The sequence below is a fragment of the Castanea sativa genome, chromosome 6 (genome assembly GCF_040712315.1).
Source record: "Castanea sativa cultivar Marrone di Chiusa Pesio chromosome 6, ASM4071231v1".
Lineage (NCBI taxonomy): Eukaryota > Viridiplantae > Streptophyta > Magnoliopsida > Fagales > Fagaceae > Castanea > Castanea sativa.
Genome location: NC_134018.1, coordinates 38975312 through 38997969, shown reverse-complemented (window position 1 = coordinate 38997969; position 22658 = coordinate 38975312). Strand labels below are relative to the sequence as shown.

General features: G+C 35.3%; 3 protein-coding genes across 3 annotated transcripts; all 3 read left to right on the top strand.

Moving 5' to 3' along the window:
* The first annotated feature begins 203 nt into the window (after nucleotides 1-203).
* On the top strand, nucleotides 204-6583 carry LOC142640810 (acyl-coenzyme A oxidase 3, peroxisomal-like). The gene is made up of 13 exons (XM_075815082.1): nucleotides 204-782; nucleotides 1378-1495; nucleotides 1602-1709; nucleotides 1845-2017; nucleotides 2142-2241; nucleotides 2442-2516; nucleotides 2733-2863; nucleotides 3704-3839; nucleotides 3919-4038; nucleotides 5134-5280; nucleotides 5365-5469; nucleotides 5556-5657; nucleotides 6139-6583. The coding sequence occupies exons 1-13, from the start codon at nucleotides 307-309 to the stop codon at nucleotides 6379-6381; spliced, it is 2034 nt and encodes a 677-aa protein (XP_075671197.1). The 5' UTR covers nucleotides 204-306; the 3' UTR covers nucleotides 6382-6583.
* Nucleotides 6584-10298: 3715 nt separating this feature from the next.
* LOC142639912 (cyanidin 3-O-galactoside 2''-O-xylosyltransferase FGGT1-like) lies at nucleotides 10299-11540 on the top strand. Its single transcript, XM_075814039.1, has one exon. It carries the CDS (start codon nucleotides 10299-10301, stop codon nucleotides 11538-11540), a length of 1242 nt encoding a protein of 413 aa, XP_075670154.1.
* Nucleotides 11541-14894: 3354 nt separating this feature from the next.
* LOC142638975 (cyanidin 3-O-galactoside 2''-O-xylosyltransferase FGGT1-like) lies at nucleotides 14895-17490 on the top strand. Its single transcript, XM_075813052.1, has 2 exons — nucleotides 14895-14987; nucleotides 15994-17490. Exon 2 carries the CDS (start codon nucleotides 16051-16053, stop codon nucleotides 17407-17409), a length of 1359 nt encoding a protein of 452 aa, XP_075669167.1. The 5' UTR covers nucleotides 14895-14987; nucleotides 15994-16050; the 3' UTR covers nucleotides 17410-17490.
* Nucleotides 17491-22658: the final 5168 nt, after the last annotated feature.

The following is a 22658-nucleotide window of genomic DNA, read 5'->3' as shown; positions in this document are numbered from 1 at the left end:
TATTTTTTTCTTTAACTTATTTTTTTCTAGCACCACCAAAACATTGAGAAACATGAAACTATCTTTAGACAATATTTCTCTTCCACTTAAACGGAGCGAAAATTCACAAAACAAGTGTGATGTATAACTAACCGCGCGCGAGCCTCCACCTAACCTTGTCTAGTCCTATTATCAGCAATATTAAATACATATATCTATATCTCATTTCGTCTCTCTTTCTCTCTCTGTTTTCCAAATCCCAATTCCAATTGTCCGACCATTTCGTCTTCATCCTCGACATTTTGACTCTCTCTCTCAAGCTCAAAAATGGAGCAACAAATCACAAGGCGCACCCAAGTCCTCACGAGCCACCTCCTCCACCACGGTGAACCCACCTCGCTCTCAGCTGCACCATCTCTCTCCTCCAACTCTTGCCTCAACTACTCTCCTCCTGACCTCAACGAGCCATTCTCTTTCAACCCCACCGACATGCGCGTATACCTCGACTCTCACAATATCCCTGATCGTGATTGGCTCTTTGGCCTTATCACTCAGAGTCGGCTTTTCAATCCCAAACAACGTGGGCACAAGGTGTTTTTCTCTCCTGACTATAACCAGTCCATGGAGCAGCAGCGAGAGATGACCATGAAGCGGGTTTTGTATTTGTTGGAAAAGGGTGTTTTTCAAGGTTGGCTTACGGAAAGAAATCCAGATGCTGAGTTGAGGAAGTTCGCGCTTTTGGAGGTTGTTGGGATTTTCGATCACTCCCTCGCCATTAAGCTTGGAGTTCATTTCTTTTTGTGGTATGTATGTATGTTGTTCTCTTTCTTTGTATTGATCATGATGGTGTTGTTGTTTTTTGGAGTTTGTCTTCTGTGTTTTTTGGTTGCTGACATGTTTTGGGACATGATAAAATGAGCATTTTGAGGTTTGAAGTTTATGTTTGTGTGTGTGAATGAGATTAAATTTTCTGGAATTGGGATTTGATGGTATGTGGCTGTGATTTCCTTTTTTTTTTTTGTTTGCTTTATTCGTCAATGCATTTTGAAATAGATTCAAATATGGTGGAACAGGGGTGAAACATTCAATTGTTTTCATCTAAATGCTGGCTATTAGAAGTATAGAATTTTTAGTGGGGTTGGAATGATTGTTGCCTTAACCTTCATAGTCCATATGGCTGCTGAAAATAGATTAAACAAAATATGTATTGTGTGTGGGATGGGGTACTACACATACCTGAGGGAATAGTCAGGTGCTCAAGGAGCTTTGAACACCACGTTAGGGAAAAAACAAAAAAAAAAAAATTCTTGGACATATTTCACGAGTATAAATTTTCAGTGATGTTATGATAGGACAGAAATTGATTAGCCATTCCGGTTGTCTCTTAATAAATTTCAGGGGTGGTGCCATCCAGTTTTTTGGCACAAAACGACATCATGACAAGTGGCTGAGGGACACTGAAAATTATGTGGTCAAGGGTTGCTTTGCGATGACTGAATTAGGCCACGGGAGTAATGTATGTGAAAGCTGTTTAATTGGTTTGGGGTTTTAGACCTGTGCACAACATTTTATTCTCTATCTTGGTTGTTTGTACTAATTGTTTCCTAGGCTAATTATTTTAGGTTCGAGGGATTGAAACAGTCACCACTTATGATTCTAACACTGGAGAATTTGTCATTAACACTCCCTGTGAATCTGCCCAGAAGTATTGGATTGGAGGAGCAGCTAACGTAAGTTTTTTTTTATTTTTTATTTAAACTTTTCCCATTTCTCTTTCTTGTCCCTTATCAAGGTTTACTTTACAGCTTAAAAATCCTGCTTCTGATTCATCTAAACTGACATGCTATTCTTTTCTTGATGTTTAGCATGCGACACACACTATAGTCTTTTCCCAGCTCAACATAAATGGGGAAAATCAAGGAGTCCATGCATTAATTGCCCAAATCAGGGATGCAGATGGCAACGTCTGTCCAAACATCCGAATAGCTGATTGTGGTCATAAAATTGGTTTAAATGGTGTTGACAATGGTCAAATCTGGTAATAGTTACTCTCTGTTGTTAGACATTACATAATCTGCAAATAACTGCCATTATAAAATTCTTTAATCCAATATATATATATATATATATATATATATATATATACTTTGGAGATGTTTCAGGTTTGACAATGTGCGAATCCCCAGAGAGAACTTATTGAATTCAGTAGCTGATGTTTCACCGGATGGGCAATATCTAAGTGCAATAAAAGACCCGGATCAGGTGGTTCTCTTTCCAGATAGATAATGTCTTCTCATTTCTTTTCCACCTGTTTCATTATATTTCTGTCTTTCTTCCTTTTTCTCTGCCTATGTCTTTTGTTTGGCTGGCGATCTTCTTTCTACCATGTAGAAGAAGATATTGTCTAGAGCTTGAACTAATAATTACATGAACAATCTCTTATTTGTAATTACTTTTTCTAGAGATTTGCAGCATTCTTGGCCCCTTTGACATCTGGCCGTATAACTATTTCAGCCAGTGCAATCTACGCGTCAAAGGTAACATATATATTTTAAGCAAAGGACTGCAGGTACCTTTTGTTTTTGTGTTTTGTGTTTTTTGTTGTTGTTGTTGTCGTCAATCTAACATTTGTGTAATTTTGACAACCCCTCCCCCTCCCATCCAACCCCCAAAAAAGAAGAAGTTAATTTTGGGTTCATGCAACTCCTACTAAAATCAATTATGATTGATATTATACCATTCTACTTTATCAGATTGGCTTAGCGATTGCCATAAGGTACTCACTGACAAGGCGGGCCTTTTCTGTTGCACCAAATGGGCGTGAAGTCCTTTTGCTTGATTACCCGAGCCATCAACGGCGACTGTTGCCTCTGCTTGCCAAGACGTACGTACTTGAATAATGGCTTTGTGACAATCAAATCTTTTTGAAATTGATTTACAATAAAAATTTCTCTTGCTCTTTCAATTACAATTCATGCAGTGTAATTTGATGCTGTTTCTAGCTTTACTGGTTTGAGAAGCCTGGTATACTTAGTGTATATATGCTGTTTGTGACAATATATTTGGGTAATTGATCTTGCAATACAGTCTTTTCTGCAAGTTTAAGTATGTTGCCGTTTGATCTTGAAGTAAAGATTCCTTCCTATTCAGCATAGTGATTCATAAACATTGCACTTTTGGTATTATAAACGAACATCCTAATGCTATTGGCAGTTTTTCATATGTTAGTGAAATAGTCAACTTGGAAATGGATTTAATGCTTTTCTTACACAACCCATAGGTTATTTCTTTGAGGATAAACTTCTGGGCATGAGGATAAATTGCTTAGCCCATTAGGGGTGAAAATCCCCTTGATTACCAGGTAATTGGTTTTGGTGGTGGGGTTAATTGCTCATGGGAGTTTGATTAACAGTGAGGATTGTTGTATAATATGCTCTTCAATGTGCAACTAATTTGAGTTAAGTTCTCCTACGTCATCAAAAAAAGAAAAGAAAAAGAAGTTGGCCTCACAACAATCAAAAAAAGAAAAATTAAGTTAGCCTTGATATTGTAGTGTGCAGTTCTTATTTTAATACATGGTGAATGGCAGATATTCTACTTTTAGATCATGACTATAAATGGCCTGATGCTATTATTAATATATGCTATGTAATTACGTTAACCATCCTTATGTACAAGTGATGCTGCTGACCCATTGTTCATTTTTTTTTTCTCCTGCTGGCAGATATGCTATGAGTTTTGCTGGAAATTATTTGAAACAGATATATGTTGTGAGAACACCTGAGTCAAACAAACTCATACATGTTCTTTCAAGTGCATTCAAGGCAACTTTCACGTGGCATAATATGAGAAACCTTCAGGTCAGAACTTCAACTATATTTTGATTTGGCTATATCTATAGAAGCTGGCCTCAATAAAGTTCAATTGATAATGTATCAGGAATGTCGTGAAGCTTGTGGAGGACAAGGTCTGAAGACTGAAAATCTTGTTGGTCATCTGAAAGGTGAATATGATGTGCAGTCCACTTTTGAGGGGGACAACAATGTTCTGATGCAGCAGGTAGATCAAGTCTACATTTTTTTTTTAAAAGAAGATTTTTATTTTTTGATAGCTAAGAAAAATTTGTATTAAAAAGAAGCTACTCCATCAAAGAGATGAAGTAAATGAAGGAAATATTTACAAGCAACAAAAGAACACAAAGCAACTTATGTACAAGAAAAAAGTGAATCTAAAAACAATAGAATGGATTTCGAAGAAGTAAAACCCCACGCACGAGACCAATCAAACAAAGAGGTCACAAACAATTCTAAGAGCTTATCCCCAAAAAGCACCAAATCTTCAAATATGCTATTATTTCTCTCCCTCCAAATAATCCACATCACACAATGTGGCACCAAATTCCAAACATTTGAAGAATGCTTCCCCAACCAATTTGTCCAACCAGCTAGCAAGTCAATAACCCTTTTAAGTAGAACCCAAGAAACGCCAAAAGATCTAAAGGCAAAGCTCCATAACCAAAAAACCTCATCATAGTGTAGAAGCAAATGATCCACACTCTCCCCAATACATTTACATAGGCAACACCAATCCATAATAGTGCAGCCCCTTTTCCTCAAATGGTCCGTTGTGAGAACCCTACCCCATGCAGCTGTCCAAACAAAAAACGACACATGACGTGGAGCCTTCACACCCCAAATACTCTTCCAAGGAATGGACATGTTGTTTTATGACATATTGTCTAAGAGGGTGACCTCAAAATAAAACAAAAAAGAAAAGAGGGGCATGAGGTTGTGGTGTGTGAGCCATTGCTTCTGTAAAGTCTGTTTTTATGGATGGTAGAATGGTGACCTTACATAGATGTGATTGAAGTAGTATCAACTGCAACGATGCTTGAAATTGTTTTAAATTGAATATTGCTAACATATCCTCAGTTATCATTATTCAGCTAATAATGCTTCTAGAGCTGAACTATTGGTTGAATCTTAATTGTCTGACTGAATTTATATGTTAATACTTAGTGAGAAACATTGAAAGGAAATTTTACTGTTTACTTCTTAATCGTTGTACTAATTTAAGTATTATTCTACTCAGTTTTACCTTTTGTGGAATTATGTCTGAAGCAGTTGAACTTTTGGATTAAATATGTTTTTTCAGGTCAGCAAGGCACTGCTTGCAGTATATATAGCAGCTAAGAAGAGTAACAAACCATTTAAAGGATTTGGGTTAGAACACATGAATAATCCTTGCCCTGTCATCCCGTCTCAACTTACAAGCTCTACCCTTCGGTGCAGCAAATTCCAAGTAATATAATTTTAGCTAATTTTCTGCTCTATATGTTATTGATGTTTAAATTTGTAGATATGTCTCACCACTTGTGTATATCAGACTGATGCATTTTTCTTAAGAGAGCGGGATCTACTGAATCGTTTTGCTGCTGAAGTATCTCAATTTCAAGCACAGGGAGAAAGCAAAGAGTATGCCTTCATTTTGGTGAGAACTTGTTTCTGTTACTTACAAGGCATCACTCCCCCTCTCTCTCCCTCTCTCTCATTGTTGTTTACCCTTCTCTGCACCAGAGTTATCAGCTTGCAGAAGACTTGGGCAGAGCTTATTCAGAACGAGAGCTACTGCAAACCTTTATACAGACTGAGGCAACTGTACCTGCAGGTTCATTGAAGGTAATTATTAGTAATTGCTTTTATATATTGCCTATAATCATATTTATTTGATAATCAAGTTTTGTTATTGAATTTCTAAAAGATCTGAAACCGGTTCCTTATTGTCCTGTTGTGTTCACTGGGGTGGGGTGAGTATATTTTCATCATATCACTAGAGATGTATGATGTGCAGCCATTACTAGGTTTTACTAGAATATGGAATGAGAAGGGCTCTGGTTTAAGAGATAATAACTAGCATATTTGGGAGGTTTCAGTATAACTGCAGTCAAAGCTTTTATAATGCTAAGATCCAAGTTGTTTATAAGATACTAATATGTATTTATTTGAAAATTTGGGTATTGATAGTTTAATTATGATCCCATTGTATGCTTGCAACTATGATTTCTGCAGATTTGATAGCTTTTATTGTTAAAGTGGAAGAATGTAAAAAAAAAAAAAAAAAAAAATTCAGTTGCTGAATATTTGTTTATCTTTCCTTCAGAATGTATTAGCTCTCTTGAGATCCATGTATGCCTTGATTTGCTTGGAAGAAGATGCTGCTTTCCTCCGATATGGGTACTTGTCGATGGACAATGCTGCTGCAGTGAGGAAAGAAGTGACAAAACTTTGCAGTGACCTACGGCCACATGCACTTGCCTTGGTCACTTCCTTTGGCATCCCCGATGCTTTTCTGAGCCCTATAGCTTTTAACTGGATCGATGCAAATGCTTGGGCTTCAGTTTAGCAGTAGCTTGGCCTAGGAGCCACAATTCTCTCTCATTTTTAGCTGATACCAAAACTGTACTGCTTTTGGCTATCTGCTATGTCAATAAGACAGACTAAAAACATTTATTTCTATAAAAGATGTAAATGGACGAGCTTCTGTGTAACTATTTATTAATAATTTGTTTGGTCATTTTATACAAAGGCAAAATGAGTTCGTCTAATGTCGGTTGTTTTGTTTAATAACAGCCCATCCAATTTCCCCCCTCCAATAGTATTTCACAGTCACACTTAGAACAGTCCATCTCTTGTTCACTCTTCTTTTGTTTCGCCTGCCTTTGATTTGAACTATAGCGTATTGTCATAAGAAGACTCAACAACCAACACTACATATATAATGCATAAGAAAATGTTTATATATATATATATACAAAATACAATGGCAGCTCCAGAAATTTTTCTCAGGGTGTTTCTTAAGAAACATAAATTATACAATCTAATAAAAAGAGAAATTCATATATTGACAATAACAACAATAAAAAAACACGCACATACATAAAGTTTAAAATTGCCTTTTACGAGTTTTCATATCAATGCTATAAGTTACATCTCTTTTAATGTACAAAACCAAGCAATCTTCATCTAGTAAATGTGAACAAATTATAGAGCAAAATTTAATTTTATTGGCATAAAAAAAACTGAGTGTTCCCAATTATTTTTTTGAAGGGTAGACAAATAAAAATTGTAAATTATTATATATAATTTTTTTTTCAAGGTCAGGGCGGTCCTAGGACCACCCTGGCCTTAAGGTGGCACCGCCCCTGTACACACACACACACACACACACATACACACACACATTTTCTTGTGTATTTTTTTTTTATACAAGATAAAAATTCTACTCTAGCCTAATTTTAAGTGTATATATGTGTGAAACTCATTCCTGGGTCCTTGCCCCTCCACACCTCACAAAAATTTATATTTGTGGAGTGACCATTACATCAAGAGTTACTCAATTCTTTCTTCAAATTTTGTTGATGGGATTAGTGATCTTTGCTTTTTGCTTCAAGGAGAAAGGTCTTCGGTGGGATTAGTTTAGTATTTGAATATTTTTAGTCATTTTGCTTATAGATTTTGGGGGATTTCTATATTGAAGCAATTAGAGTAATATAAATATTTTTATACTTCCTAATTGTGTGGTTTTTGTTTGTTTATCGTTAACCATCTCTCTACACGTTTTGGTTGTGTTCCACATTTTTGGTGTATTTATGTGAAAGCATAGTAAATTTAAAGACTGCTCGTTTTGTTATATTTTTACTGTATGATTAATTGTTTCTTTTCTGCCTCTCGGTTTTAGTTAATATATATGTTTCTAGGTTGAGTTTCAGCTTCAGGGTTTTGTGGTTCTGGTATATTTTTTCCATTATATAACCTTGATTGATGCTTTTGAAGGTCATCATTGTTAAACAGAATTAGGAGTCATAAATATACTTCTCTTGACTCTTGGCCAGATTCCAATCCTTCTCTCTCTCTCTCTCTCTCTTTTCTGGATCAAACAGATGATTTCTTAACATTTATCTCTTGAATTGTGATGCTGTTGTGAAATCTCTACAACTTGTTTAATCCTTCACCAAGTCAAAGTTTTTACTATCTAAATTTCTTTTCCTGTGTTTGACTGATTATTGATTCTTCTCTCACATTTGAAAGTATATTTTATTCAGTGTAATTAATTATGCTGTTGGCAACTAAACCTAAAAAAAACAAAGGAAAAAAAAAAAAACAGAGAAGGAGATTGATGGCGATTCTAAGTTAAAAACATAAAAGACAAGGTGCTATGCTTCTGTCCAAGGTAACTCTTTCTAATGTAGCTTGTTTCACAGCCCTCTATATGTTACATCTGTCTGTGGGTGTTTGACGGTTTGTAATTTTGTGTAGAATTTTCACTTGCCTTATTCTTGTTTTTCTACTTATGTAGACTATAGATGTTAAGACATGGAAAAGGAGAAAGGAAATGTGTAATCTTCTAGAGGAATTTTAAAAGCATGCATTAGAGGATTGGAATCTCATGTTGATTCTTCCAAAAATAGCTGTATTGAAATGGAAATTCATGGCTCAAATTCAAGCTGTAGCAAAATTTTCAAATTATGGAAGAAAAGATGGATTGAGTGCTCAGCTTCCTTTCGGTTAAGAGAAACCGAGGACGTCTAACAGTTTTTTTTTATTTAATATATATATATATATATTTTTTTTAAATTTATCTTTTTAATTTTATAAGGGTGGTGACTACTGAACATGTATGAACTGGTTAGGTTTAATGAAAGAGGAAGAAACAAGAAAGGAGAAGAGGGAGAGTTTAAGGCATTAAAGAGCTTATATGGAAAGTTGAAAACAGTGGAGAGAGAGAGTCAAGAGTGTTATGAAAGTTGAAATGAATATCGTGGAAATGTTAAAATACTATTAGAAAAAGAATAGAAATAAAATAATTTTGTATATTATATTCTTTTCTAGCAATGCTTTTTCTTGGTAAATGGGTGCATCATGTTGAAATTTAAGTTTCCATTGCCGATACTAATGACTAATGAGTGTCTTTCTTGGTTTTTTATCCCTTAATATTATAAGTTTTTAACCAACTTGCTACATTTAGATTATAAGAAAATATTGCCACTACGCATTTTTGGTGGGTGGTCATTCTACAAGTATAAATGCTTGTAAGGTGTGGGGGTAAGGACTGGGTTCAAGTCTTCAGCAAGGAGTTTTACACACATATACGCTTAGATTAGGCTAGAGTATAAATTCTATCTTGTATATAAAAAAAAAAAAAAAATCCAAAAAAGATCATAAGAAAACATTATATAAAAGTCACAATGTAAGTTTAATGAACTCGATGGTTTGATCCATTCATAAGATTCTTATTAAATTTTCATGAGTTATATTTAAGAAAAAAAAAATTTGGTGGAAGAAGCGACCAAAACACGTATCTCTTTTTTCTTTTCCAAACTACCAAAACTTGTATCAGTTACTATGGTGTGACACCGTTCACAAACTGTTACTTTTTAAGTATATAAACTAAGTATATAAAGTGGTTTAGAGACGTAAGTTAATTGTTCTTGTTGGAATAGTAAATTAAAGGAAAAACAGTTCTGTAGCAGCAGCACTTCCTTCTCTGTTTGCTGCAGGCAATTGGGGCGTCTTTCTCTACTTATAAGGGCTGGTTGGTTGCGATCTTGAAAGTATCTGTGTATCTTATCTGCGGCTGGAATATCTAGCCAGCCCAACAATGTCAAAATCAACTTCACCGTAGCCAAAGAGGTAATATCTTTTCTTTCACTTCTCAAAACCAAAATCCTCTTACTTCAATTTTTCATTTCTTCAAGAAGACAAAATCTCTGGCAGAGTACAATGTTCCCTGCCAACTGTTTGCCACATGCCATTTCAATTAGCTTTTAGCTTATTTTGCTAATGCTGTTGAGAGAACCAAAATAATGTAGAGGAAAACCAAATATCACATTAGTAGAAGTAATAAAAAGTACATGTTAATTAAGGAAGTAATCAAAAACATGCCTTTAGATAGAATAATAGATTGAAGAAAAATAATACATGTGAGCCGACTGACTAATCTTTTGAGGATCCATAATCAATCCCAAAATTTTGAAACAAAAGCGTTGTTGTTAATTTTGCTCATGTTCAATTTTTTAAGTCTCAATTTTTTCAAGTACAAATATACTTAGCTCACATTCAACAAATAATAAGCAAAAAGTCATATAAATTGAGACTAAACGCATGTCTTTGCCCCCCAAAATTTTTAGGCTCCTACATAAACTGGTCGAGTAAAAAAGGCAATTATCTCCTAGCATGTGCTGATTATATTCTCTACAGTCTTTTTGTTGCCAGTTGCTTTAGCTTCAGGTCCAGCATGCATCAATTGACTCATAGAAAGTTATGGATGCAACATCATTGCACTTGGTAATGTACCCCTTTTTCGCTCTTCGCCACCTTACCCCTTATCTCCACCTATCAAACAAACTAGCCCAAAAAGGCTATAGAATCTCCTTCTTGATTCCCAGCAAAACACAATCAAAGTTAGGGACTTTCAAACTCAACCCAGATCTCATCACCTTTGTCCCCATCACTGTTCCCTATGTGGATGGCCTCCCTCCTGGTGCTGAGACCACTTCAGATGTGCCTGACCATTTGCACCCTCTCATTATGACTGCTATGGATCGCACTGAAAGTGATATTGAACTTCTTCTCCATGACCTTAAACCAGACATTGTCTTCTTTGATTTTACCCATTGGTTACCACAATTGACCTGTAGCCTAGGTATCAGATCAATTCTCTATGCCACAGTCAGTCCACTTATAGTAGATTATTACACTATGCCCCCTGCTGGAGCAGAGCAACATACTGGTAACAACTTACCTGAGGTTGACCTTATGCAGCCCCCATCTAGTTTCTCAGTATCGTCATCCATCAAGCTCCATGTCCATGAAGCACGAGCCTTTGATGCAATAAAGACCATGAAGTTTGGTAGTGATGTTGTATTCCGTAATCGCCTGTTCACTAGCTTAAGTCAATGTGATGCACTAGGACTCAGGACGTGTAGAGAAATTGAGGGACCTTATATTGACAATCTTGAAAGCCATTTTGGGAAGTCTGCATTTCTTTCAGGACCAGTCATACCAAAGCCACCAACTTCTGCTTTAGAAGAAAAATGGATTAAGTGGCTAGGAAGATTCGAGGCCAGATCAGTTATATACCGTGCATTCGGAAGTGAGTGCACATTAAATAAAGATCAATTCCAGGAATTAGTGTTGGGCTTTGAGCTTTCAGGTTGGCCATTTCTGGCAGCACTTAAGCCGCCTTTTGGGGCTGAGTCTATTGAAGAAGCTTCTTTGCAAGAAGGGTTTGAAGAGAGGGTTCAAGGAAGAGGGATAGTACATGGTGGATGGGTTCAACAACTGCTAATTTTAAAGCACCCATCAGTTGGTTGTTTCATCACACACTGGGTCAGGTTCTTTTTTGAAGCTTTAATGAATCAGTGTCAACTGGTACTCTTACCGCATGTAGGTGACCAGATTTTGAATGCGACGATGATGAGTAACAATTTGAAGGTTGGGGTGGAAGTTGAGAAAGGTGAAGATGGTTTGTTCATAAAGGAAAGTGTTTGTAAGATGGTTTAGTCCACCTTGTTCCCATTTGGTCCTATTCTATCCATTTAGTCCACTTCGTTCTATTCGGTCCATTCAGACAACTTCAGACAATTTTGGTCAACTTTGGTCCATTTTTGTGCACTTACATATAAGGAAATGATATGTTTGGTTTGAGAACACCATTCTATATTCACATATGTGTGTGTGTGTATATATATATATTTCAAACTTGAAATATCTAAAATCTTAACTATAAAATTTATTGTTGCTGTACACTTTTGTTAAGTCACATAAATATAGCATTTCAATCCATTTTGGTCTTGCTAAATTTAACTGAAAGTTTTTCTAAACATGAATATTAAATATACAAATCTAATTTTTATGACATTTAATCCATTTGTTTTAAAGTCATTACTTTTAAATAAATTGCATGAGGTTGATTATACATTTGAGCAATATATATATATATGTGTGTGTGTGTGTGTGTGTGTGAATAATTTATTCTTTAAATTTTATTGTAGATAATTTATTCTCATTTTTTTAATGTTTTTTTATTGATATTAATATTTTTTTGAAATGATTTATATGTTTCTAACTATTGTTATTATGCATATATTTTCCTAATTTCTTTTGGTACAATTAAAATTATTAAGTTTTAAAGTTATTATTCAAATTCTCATTTTCTTAAGGAGATTATTATGATAACCAAAACTTATTATATAATTACAATTAATATTACTCAAATAATTGATAATACTCTCAAGTAGGTACACCGAATCTGAAATAGACTAAATGGACCGAATAGAACAAAGTGAGCTGAATAGACCTAAGTGGATTGAATGAACCAAATTGGACCTAATAAACCGAAGTGGACCAAGCGGACCAAATTGGAATAAAATGGATGAAACTAAACATAATGGACCAAAGTGGACCTACGTAGACCATATGGATCAAAATATAATGAAGTGAACCAAATGGTTCGAATTGGATTGAATTTGACTAATTGGACCTAGCTAATTGAACTGAAGTGGACTTGATTGGACCAAATGAAACGAAGTGGACTAAAGTAGGCCGAATCGGACAAAATAGATGAAGTTGACCAAAATAGACTGAAATGGACTGAATGATGATATATAATTAACATAGCCAAGATTGTGTTTAAATATAAACTCAAATTCTTATTTCCAAAATAATGAAGTATTAACTCAAAAAAAATTAAACCAAAACTCTATGTGTGTGTGAGAGAGAGAGAGAGAGAGAGCTAAAAAATGTAACCCCAAAGCGTATGAACCCAAATTAGAGTTTTAAAATCACAATGATTCATTAATATAAAGTAGAGTTGCAAGAAAAAATAAAAAAAAATAAGAGAGAGAGAGAGAGAGAGAACAACAACTTTTTCAAGAGAGAATAATAAGAAATTTATAGAAAATAATATGGAAAGAAAAATAAAAATATATTAAATAAACACTAAATTGTCCAAATTAGGTTATTGTGTGTAATAAATAACATTATATATATTCATATATAATCTTTATAATGCAATAGGTCAACATCTATGAAATCAAAGATATATATTTAAAAACACAACTTAATCAAATTAGAGTTCCAAATGATACAAATATTCATTAACCTAAAGTAGAGATGCAAGAAAATTATAAAACAATCCACTAGAAAAAGAAAAACAAAATTTTGAGAAAGAGAAAGAGAGAGAAATAACATTTTGTGTAGGGAAACTATGGAGAGAGAGAGAGAGAGAATTGTAAATTTATAGTAAGAGGAGAGGTATAAGGAAAGCCAAAAATAAAAGAAGATAAATGGATGGAGCAAAAGTGATATTAAGGTAGATAGTAGTAGAGAGATAAAAAGGTAAAAAAGAGGGGAAAAATTGGAGAAAGTATAACAATAAGTTGGATAATTTAGAAGGAAAAAAGAGAGAGTTTAAAAATAGAGAGAGAATGATGGAAATGGGTGGATGGTGTGATTGTTGATATGGCTCAATAGAAACGTAGCAACAATAAATACTATGCTTCATTTTTTTAGATGTTATGTCCTTTTAGTGGGTTTAAAAAAAAATATATTTTTCATCTTTTAGAATCTCACTTTCTCCCTCAAGCTCTCTTGCGCTCAATTGATGAAGTCAAAATCACTTAAAACATTCAAACCTTAAAAAAATTGGAATCCATGCTTTTGCCTGACGAAAGATAGAATCAAATTAAAAATCGTAAACCATGTAAGGTTGTCCCACATAAGAAACTATAACTTAACAAACTGGTGTAACTTGAAAAGTCAAAATGATAGAAATGGTTTCATAAAGAAGTTTTTCTCTAGAATGCATTAGAGAATTTAAAGAAGGAAAAATAAAGCTTTCACAAAATTGCTTTTAAACGTATAGAATTGTTGCTAGCAATTAGAACAAATACCTTGAAAATATTTTATCTAATTATTTTTAAAGAAAAGTCATCTGTAGTTATTTTATGTGAAAATTTCTCTCTCCATCATTATTTATTGTTATATGCAAAGTGTCTTTGATATTCAGAATTCAAAACCTTATACCCCAGCCAAAGGCCTTGTAGTTGAATTGGCACCTCTTCATGCATAAAGTGCTTGGAGGTTTAGGGGGAAAAGGGTTCGAGCTGCGGAAAAAAGTATGACTATTCCTATCATAAATATTAAGTTATTACAGGAAGTTTTCTCAAAAAAGAAGAAGAAGAAGAAGAAGTTATTACGAAGTCTACATGACAAAAATAATTCATATATTAAAAGCTATAGTTCAACAACAAAGGACAAAAGAAAAATCAAATAACCATGTCATGAAAAACTAAGTAACTAAATTTTTTTTTTAGCCTTTCGGACAAGCAGATTCTAAAACTGGCCCAGGAATGACAAACCAAGGCAAGTAGTGTGACATACTGCTCTAGAGGGGGATGGAAAAGATTAGCTTTTTCTGGAAAGGAACTTACAGGAAATACAAAATCATACTATATTTTCTTGCAGAAGAAGAATATTATAATTATAGTTTTTCTTATTAATAGCTTCAGTTAGACAATGGTTTGAGAGCTGTGATCTAACAACCAAAATGAAAAGGGGATGAACAGGGAGTAGGCAGTTGGTTTGAGATCTGTGATTTAACCACCAACATGAAAAAGGGATGACCAGGGAATTGTCATAAAATAATATGATTCTTTGGTAAATAAGCAAACAAGTTTGGTTTTTCGTGAACTCTAAACCTTCCTATTAAGCCACTTTTTCATTTCTAACTCCCCCACCACATGTGAGTGACACGATTTTACAATTTCAATTGAAATCGTGTTTCAAAATACGATTTGTTACTTATTTAATTTTAATTGAAATTTTGTTTTCAAAATATGATTTCAGCCCATGGCTGTATGTGAACGGAAAATGTGCATCTAGCAAGTTTGTGACCGTTGTTGAATTAGAGCACTCACAAAAAACAAAAATGGATCTACAGCAGTGAAGGTATAGCTAAAAATTTTAGCGCAGCTATTTTTAGCTGCATACTGTAGCTTGAAGCTTAAAAAAAAAATTTATTCCCAGTAGCATTAAAATAATATTTCTTTCTCTTTCATTATTTCATTCTTTTTCCTTTTCTTCTCTTTCTTCTGTTTATCATCTGAGTCTCAGCCCTCTCTCTTCCTTCTCTATCTCTTCGCTATCTTTTCTCTCTTCTTTTCGTGTGATAGGCAATGGCATGGGTCGGTAGGTTTTGTGGATGTGGGTCGGTGGGTTAAGATCGGTGATGGCATAGTCGGTTTCGCGGTGGGTTGGTTTCGCGTGATTCGTGGATGTGGGTAGGTGGGTTTCGTGGATGTGGCGGTTTTCGATGGTGAGTGCAGTGGTGGCTAGTCTGGTTTGACAGTGGTCTGGGTTTGATGGTGGTTTTTGTGCCTCTTTTGGTCTTGGTTCGACGGTGGTCTGGGTTTCATGTGCGACAGTGGTCTGGGTTTGATGGTGAGGTGCTGGCTCAACCCTCTTGGTCTGAAAATCAAGCTCAGATCTGTTGGGTTTTGAGAGTGGATCCAAGGCACCATAATCTGGAGGTTATATTTGTTTTGGTTTTGACGTGGCTGTGGTGGATATTTTCATTATTATTTTAATGAGTTATTTGTATTATTTTAATCAATTAGTTAAAAATATAGTTTTTACCGTTGAGTATGAAGAGGTATGAAGTATTTGTTTTTGAGAAGCAAAGGTTTAAGAGGTATGAAATATGAAGAGCTAAAATAGATAAAGTGGTTTTTTTTTTTTTTTTTTTTTATAGATGTAAAGTGACTTTTATACGTGGTAAGTAGCTAAATTTGTAGTACCCCTCCTTTGATGCTCTTAATATTATTATCAATGTTTCTGTTTTTTTTGCTGAATCTTAACTTACCTTACGTACTTTTCCCTTAACTTCTCACTCATTACTCTTCCCCTGCCATATGCTAATTATTTTTCTCTGCTGTTTTGCTTTTGTTGTTGCTAGTTATTTTAGCTTCAGCTCCTGCAGCCCGGATTAATTGACTCAGAGAATTAGAAAGGTATGGGTGCAACATCATTGCACTTGTTAATGTACCCGTGGTTTGCTCTTGGTCACCTTACCTCGTATCTCCACCTTTCAAACAAACTAGCCCAGAAAGGCCATAGAATCTCCTTCATGATTCCCACCAAAACACAATCAAAGTTACAGACTCTCAACCTCTACCCGGATCTCATCACCTTTGTCCCCATCTCTCTTCCCCGTGTAGATGGTCTTCCTCTTGGTGCTGAGACCACTTCCGATGTGCCTGTCCATTTGCAACCACTCATTATGACTGCCATGGATCGCTCTGAGAGTCATATTGAACTTCTTCTTCGTGAACTTAAACCGGACATTGTCTTCTTTGATTTTGCCCATTGGATACCAAAATTGGTCCGCAGCCTAGGTATCAGGTCAATTCTCTACGCCATTGTCACTCCACTTACAGTATTATGTTCCAGTACTGCATATGTTGACAATATGCAACAGCCTGGGTCTGGTTTTCCAGTATTGTCTTCATCATCCATCAAACTCCATGGCCACGAAGAACGAGCCTTGGCTGCATTAAAGACTCAGAACTTTGGTAGCGATGTCCTTTTAGCTGATCGCCTGATCACAAGCGTAAGTCAATGTGACGCACTAGGATTCAGGACATGTAGAGAAATTGAGGGACCTTATATTGACAATCTTGAAAGCCATTTTGGGAAGCCTGTATTTCTTGCAGGACCAGTCATACCGAAGTCAGCTACTTCTACTGGTTTAGAAGAAAAATGGATTGAGTGGCTAGGAAGATTTGAGGCCGGATCAGTAATATACTGTGCATTTGGAAGTGAGTGCTTCTTAAACAAAGATCAATTCCAGGAATTGGTGTTGGGGTTGGAACTTTCGGGCTGGCCATTTCTGGCAGCACTTAAACCGCCATGCGGGGCTGATTCTATTGAAGAAGCATTTCCAGAAGGGTTTGAAGATAGGGTTCAAGGAAGAGGGATAGTACATGGTGGATGGGTTCAACAACTACAGATTTTAGAGCACCCATCAATAGGGTGTTTCATCACACACTGCGGGTTAGGTTCTTTATTCGAAGCTTTGATGAACAAGTGTCAGCTGGTATTGTTACCGCATATATGTGACCAGTTTTTCAATGCAAGGATGATGAGCAACATTTTGAAGGTTGGAGTGGAAGTTGAGAAAGGTGAAGAAGATGGTTTGTTCACAAAAGAAAGCGTCTGTAAGGCAGTGAAGATTGTGATGGAGGTTGACAGTGAGGTAGGGAGGGAGGTCAGAGCCAATCATGCCAAACTCCGAGAGCTCTTGAGCAGTGAAGATTTAGAATCATCTTATATTGATGGTTTCTGTCAGAATCTTAAAAATTTGGTTGGATAACTTATGGTTTCTAGCCAAGTATGGCTATTCTTGACGTAAAAGTTTGTTAACTCTAAAATAACATGAGTCTTTATCAAGATGTTGGATCATGAATAATGTGTTGCGTGGTATTTGGAGGGTTCATATATGTTTTCAAAACGTGATTTCACAATTTTAACTTCAGATTTCATAATTTTAATTAATTGAAATTATGTTTTAAAAACATAATTTCAGTTGACATAGCATTGTGCATTTCATATATATAATGTGTAACTATTACCATTATTAGAGAAAAAAGAAAAAAGCTAGATAATTTTTCGATCACATATGGAAACCTACTCCCAAGTTCTAGCTAGCTATTGAATTATACCAATGAGTTTTTCCAGGGAAATAGAGGTGGTTTTGGAATGGATATATCATATTTCGAGTGTATATCTAATATCTCATATCACGTAGGACTTACAAATGTGTGAATCTCATGTGTTGTGAGAGGTTGAGATATAGACCTGAAACAAAATATCATTTTGCAGGAAATTCAATGTGATATGATAAAAATTATTGTGTGTTTTTTCTGGACTTCAGTTAAAAAAGCTTATGAAAAATATTAGAGAGAGAGAGAGAGAGAGAGAGAGAGCAAGTCAATTTGAGGACTTTTCTGAATTAGAATTTTTTACACAAAAGCCTTGGGTGTATTGGGTCATTCACGGGCCATTGCCTCTCTCTCTCTCTCAAGCTAAGGGCGACCCTTGGGCAAGACCACTTATGCTGGTAAAAAATTTCAAATTAATCATATTTTTTAAAAAACCAAAAAAAAAAAAAAATACAAAAGATGAGCTCCCTCCCCTCAAGAAGGTCCCAAAAATTATGAGATAATAAAGATCCAATTCATTTGAAATTCTAAATTATATAACAAAATTAAGTGTACCAAATTATCATTAACGATCAATTTCCCATAACGATTTGATATCAATTTTTTATTTTATGTGTCTCTTTCTCATATGGTACATTGTCAACATTAGTCATCTACTTTCTCACATGGCCACACTCCAAATAATCTCTCTCAACACCAAAATCAAATTTGAAAATATTTTAAGTTTCCTTCACCATGTATTACTCTACTCAAGATAAAATAAAAATCGATTTAAATAAAATTTTATCTATTTTTCTGTTCTTATACATAAATCATGATACTTCATTCTCTATATAAAATTTGAAGGTTGCGGGTGGAAATTAAGAAAGGAGAAGATGGTTTGTTCACAAAGGAAACGTATGTAACGAGTGAGTATAGTGATGGAGGTTGACACTGAGGTTGGGAGGGAGGTCAAAGCCAATCATGCCAGACTCAAAGACCTCTTGAGTAGCGAAGATTCAGAGTCATCTTGTATTGACAATTTCTGTTCGAATCTTCAAGATTTGGTTGGATAATTTATGAGTTTGTTGCCCGGTATAGCTATTCTTGTCACAAAATTATCAACAACTCAGAATAGCGTGGTTCTCTATTGTGCAATTAAATCATGGACAACTTATTGTGTGGCATTTGAAAGGTTCATGTTTCTATCCGTAGAGAGCAGTGCTTTGTTGTGCAGGTGCAACTATTTGCTGCTTGAATGACATAAAAGACTTGCGCGTTCTCAATATTGTTGTTGCTGCTAAAAGCCTTTTGGGGTCACTTGAAGAGGGTTGTTCACGGGTTGAGCTAGATCGGATTTGTGCCCAACCTGGACTCGACCCAAATGCATCGAGTGGGGAAAATTTTAACCCCCAATCGACTCGAATAGAGTTTCGGATCTGCTGATTTGGGTCGCATTGGTTTCGAGCTCATATCAGTCGGTTTTGAGTTTGCTACAATGGAGCGAAATCTAGCCTGATTTTGGCCAAAATATTGCCAAATCTCGTCAGATCTGGCCGGATTTAACGAGATCTAGCTGATATTTCCTTCGAATCTCTAAAGATCGGGCCGAGATCTTGATAGAACTGTCGAGATCTGGCCGAAATTTCCCTATATCATTAGACTAAAAGTTTGGACTTACCGGTTTTTGGCCGAAATTCATGATTTTCAATGGGGAAGAACAACTCCTCGGGCGGAGCCTACACGCAACTTGAACCGACGGTCTTTGTCCTGGAGACTGAAACAAAGCTTTGATCGAGTGGTTTCGAGGGAAGAGAATCGGGTTTCGGGCGGTTCTTCAAGTTTGGGCGGGTCGTGGACAACCCTCTTGAACCCCTTTTCCCCTTTTTTTCTCGATTTTTGTCGTGAGAGAAGAAACCTTGTCTTGTGAAAACTGTCACTGTGATGGTAAATTGTAATGAATCTATTAAGGTCACTCAACCTTGGCCAATTGTCACGGACCAGCATAGCAGTCATATAATTTCCAAAATTCACTTATCTAGGAAATCAAATAGTAGAAAAATTTGAATATGTGCTTAATTAATTGAGACATATATGAATGTCATCAAGTTGAGACGTATGACAATGATGAGAAGGGGAGAAAAAAGAATGGGGCGAGGGGATGAAGCAAACAATCAATTTAGTTCACATTTTTCCAATGGAAATCTCAATGAAGCTAGCAATCCCTGCTACATTCAGAAACCTACTGCATCACTTTTTAAGTTTTACACTGCAATACTACAATTACAATGAACATTACTAGGTTTTGAAGGAGATATTTCAAGTTACTTAGGAGGCCAATATTAACAAGGGATGACAAGCTCTGCAGTGTAGACTTGGTTGCTCTAACGTAACAATTACATGTGAGTTCTAGAATAAAAGGCAACTCATTGTAGATACATGACTCATAAGTGTCACTCCCGAGTGAAACAAAATATTGTATTCGATCCCTTCTTGAAACAGGATTAGATACATTTAATTCACTGATGGAACTCATAAAGAATCCAGAAAACAAAGCACACAATATATTGACTGAACATAAATGATATCAGTAATGAAACAAAGATGCCATCAGAGATAATTGGAACAAGAAATGTTCAATTCAAGACATCATTCAACAAGAGAGAAGATTTGCATACATGTATGACTCCCATAGATGGTACAGCCAGCGAAATAAATTTTCTGAACATACTCTTAAATATTTTGTGTCCCATCACATACAAAATGAACCAGCAAGATGCAGGGAGGAAGCAACTACAGAAACAATTTCCCTTCCCCTGTACAATTCTAGCAATCTTCACTAGCAACCCCATGGTTTAGAAACTCATAGGAAATAGAAGAAGCCTATAGGATTATATGTTAACCGTCAATCAGAAATTATAGTATACCCACCAGCTTAAAAAGGGAAATCCAAAACGAACCTCTAGACAGATAATATAGCAAGCGGGACTGTCCCCTGGTAACAAAAGTGGGGCTCATGCGGCTGATCACCAGAAACAAACTATCATTTATATAATTATATGTCAGCACAGTTCAGCAATTCCTCCAGTTTCTACAGTGAAAAGCTGATTCAACCACATCTATCTTATGTACTAGTTTCCATATTCAGGCAAGACTCCACAAATATGTACCATAGCAGTCATGGATTATTTCAAGGAGCACTTAAACCATCAGTCAGCAATTCGGAGTTCAAGGTGGTCTGATTTTGAGCAAAATTAGCATTTCCCGCATCAGGCCTTTTATTAACCTTTGTCCTGCTCTTAATGGGGTGTCCATTATCCGGAGAACCTTCTGCAGTGAGCCTTCCCATCTTCTTCTGCAGATCAGCAAGCGAATCATTTGTCAATTTTCCTTTAGGACTCTTCTTTTCATCAACATGCTTGAGTTCCAATCTATATAATGCACAAGCATCATGGTTGCTGATCTCATATTCATATAAATGCCATTCACGACAGTTACGAGGCTGTGGATCCATGTAATTGGACCTCTTCTGCCCGCCATATTCCTTCATCACCTGCTTCCTTGATTCATGCCAACCACGTCCATTATAGTCTGGCAATGACCTCTGCTTTCTATTTCACTCTCAAATGCCCTTCTAGACTTGTCAAAAAAGAGCCAGTCCCTAATTGTTTCACCCTCAAGGAAAGCAAGATCGAATAGATCTACAATATTGAAGACAGTGAGTTAGTAAAACTAAAAGAACATAACTGTCATACTAGCCCTTGGGAAAATTATGTCCGGGTGTTTTGGTCAGGGTTATGCTCCTAGCCCTTTTATGGATGTAATTAATTCAGAACATCTCAATGTTGTAGTTGCTGTTTAGTCCTTGTTCTTTGTGTTTGGTAATAAAAGTTTCTGATCATCAAAAAAAAAAATGTAACAAGTCACAAATTAACCTGTACAATGCACAGGTAAGTTTAACCTCCCACAATAAATTTTGACAATTTATATTTGTAATTTTATATTTTGAAGTTTTAGGGGGTGTTTGGTACCGTTATTGGTTGGGTTAGCATAATTCATCTTTATTAAAACAAAAATAAAAATAAATAAAATGACCGTTTGAAAATTTTAATTTTTGAGTTTTCTCAAATTAGACACTTCTTCAAGAATATGTTCAACTAGTATAACAATGGTTTATTCTAATGCAATTTGTATACATAACCTAGAACACATATAATTTGACACTAAAATAAATGAATAAGAGACTTGAATATTAAATGAAGGAGAACTAAAATCAATTAAGGAATTATCTAGTGACCTGCTTATGTGACGTTTTTTACAGGGTAATATTTTAGGATTCTCAGAAATGTTTAAAGATTTTCATGTTTGGTTGCAAATCACAATAGGGAATCAGATGCCAAGGGAATCTGGATTCCCCCTTTAACCCTCTTTCAATAGAAATGTGGATTCCCTTTAAAACATGTGAGTATCCAAATTCTCAAACTATATTTTAAACTTATAGAAACTTATAGACACGTAAATGTGATTGTGTTTACCCATTGCCTAGAGACATTAGGTATGACTATGTTATTCAAGTGATCACTGGTGCAAGGGTAAATACATTATATACGTAATAGATTGCATTTGTTGATGAACTACTTTTATTTTTATTGCTACTTCTATGGTCTTATAGACCTAAACGTTGCCAAATTGTTTTGTTATGAATTTAGCGCTTTTAAAAATTATTATTAAGAATAAAGTATTTGAGAATTTAAATAGTTATTTTTTTATTGTACTTGTCATTTTGAAATGTTAGACTATAGTTTTAATGAATTTATCTATTTTTTTTTTTCATTATTTATTTAGAGGAAGATTAAAAAAAAAGACTTATATTGGATTTACAAATCTAAGGATAGAATGAGAAAAATAAATAATTCAATTA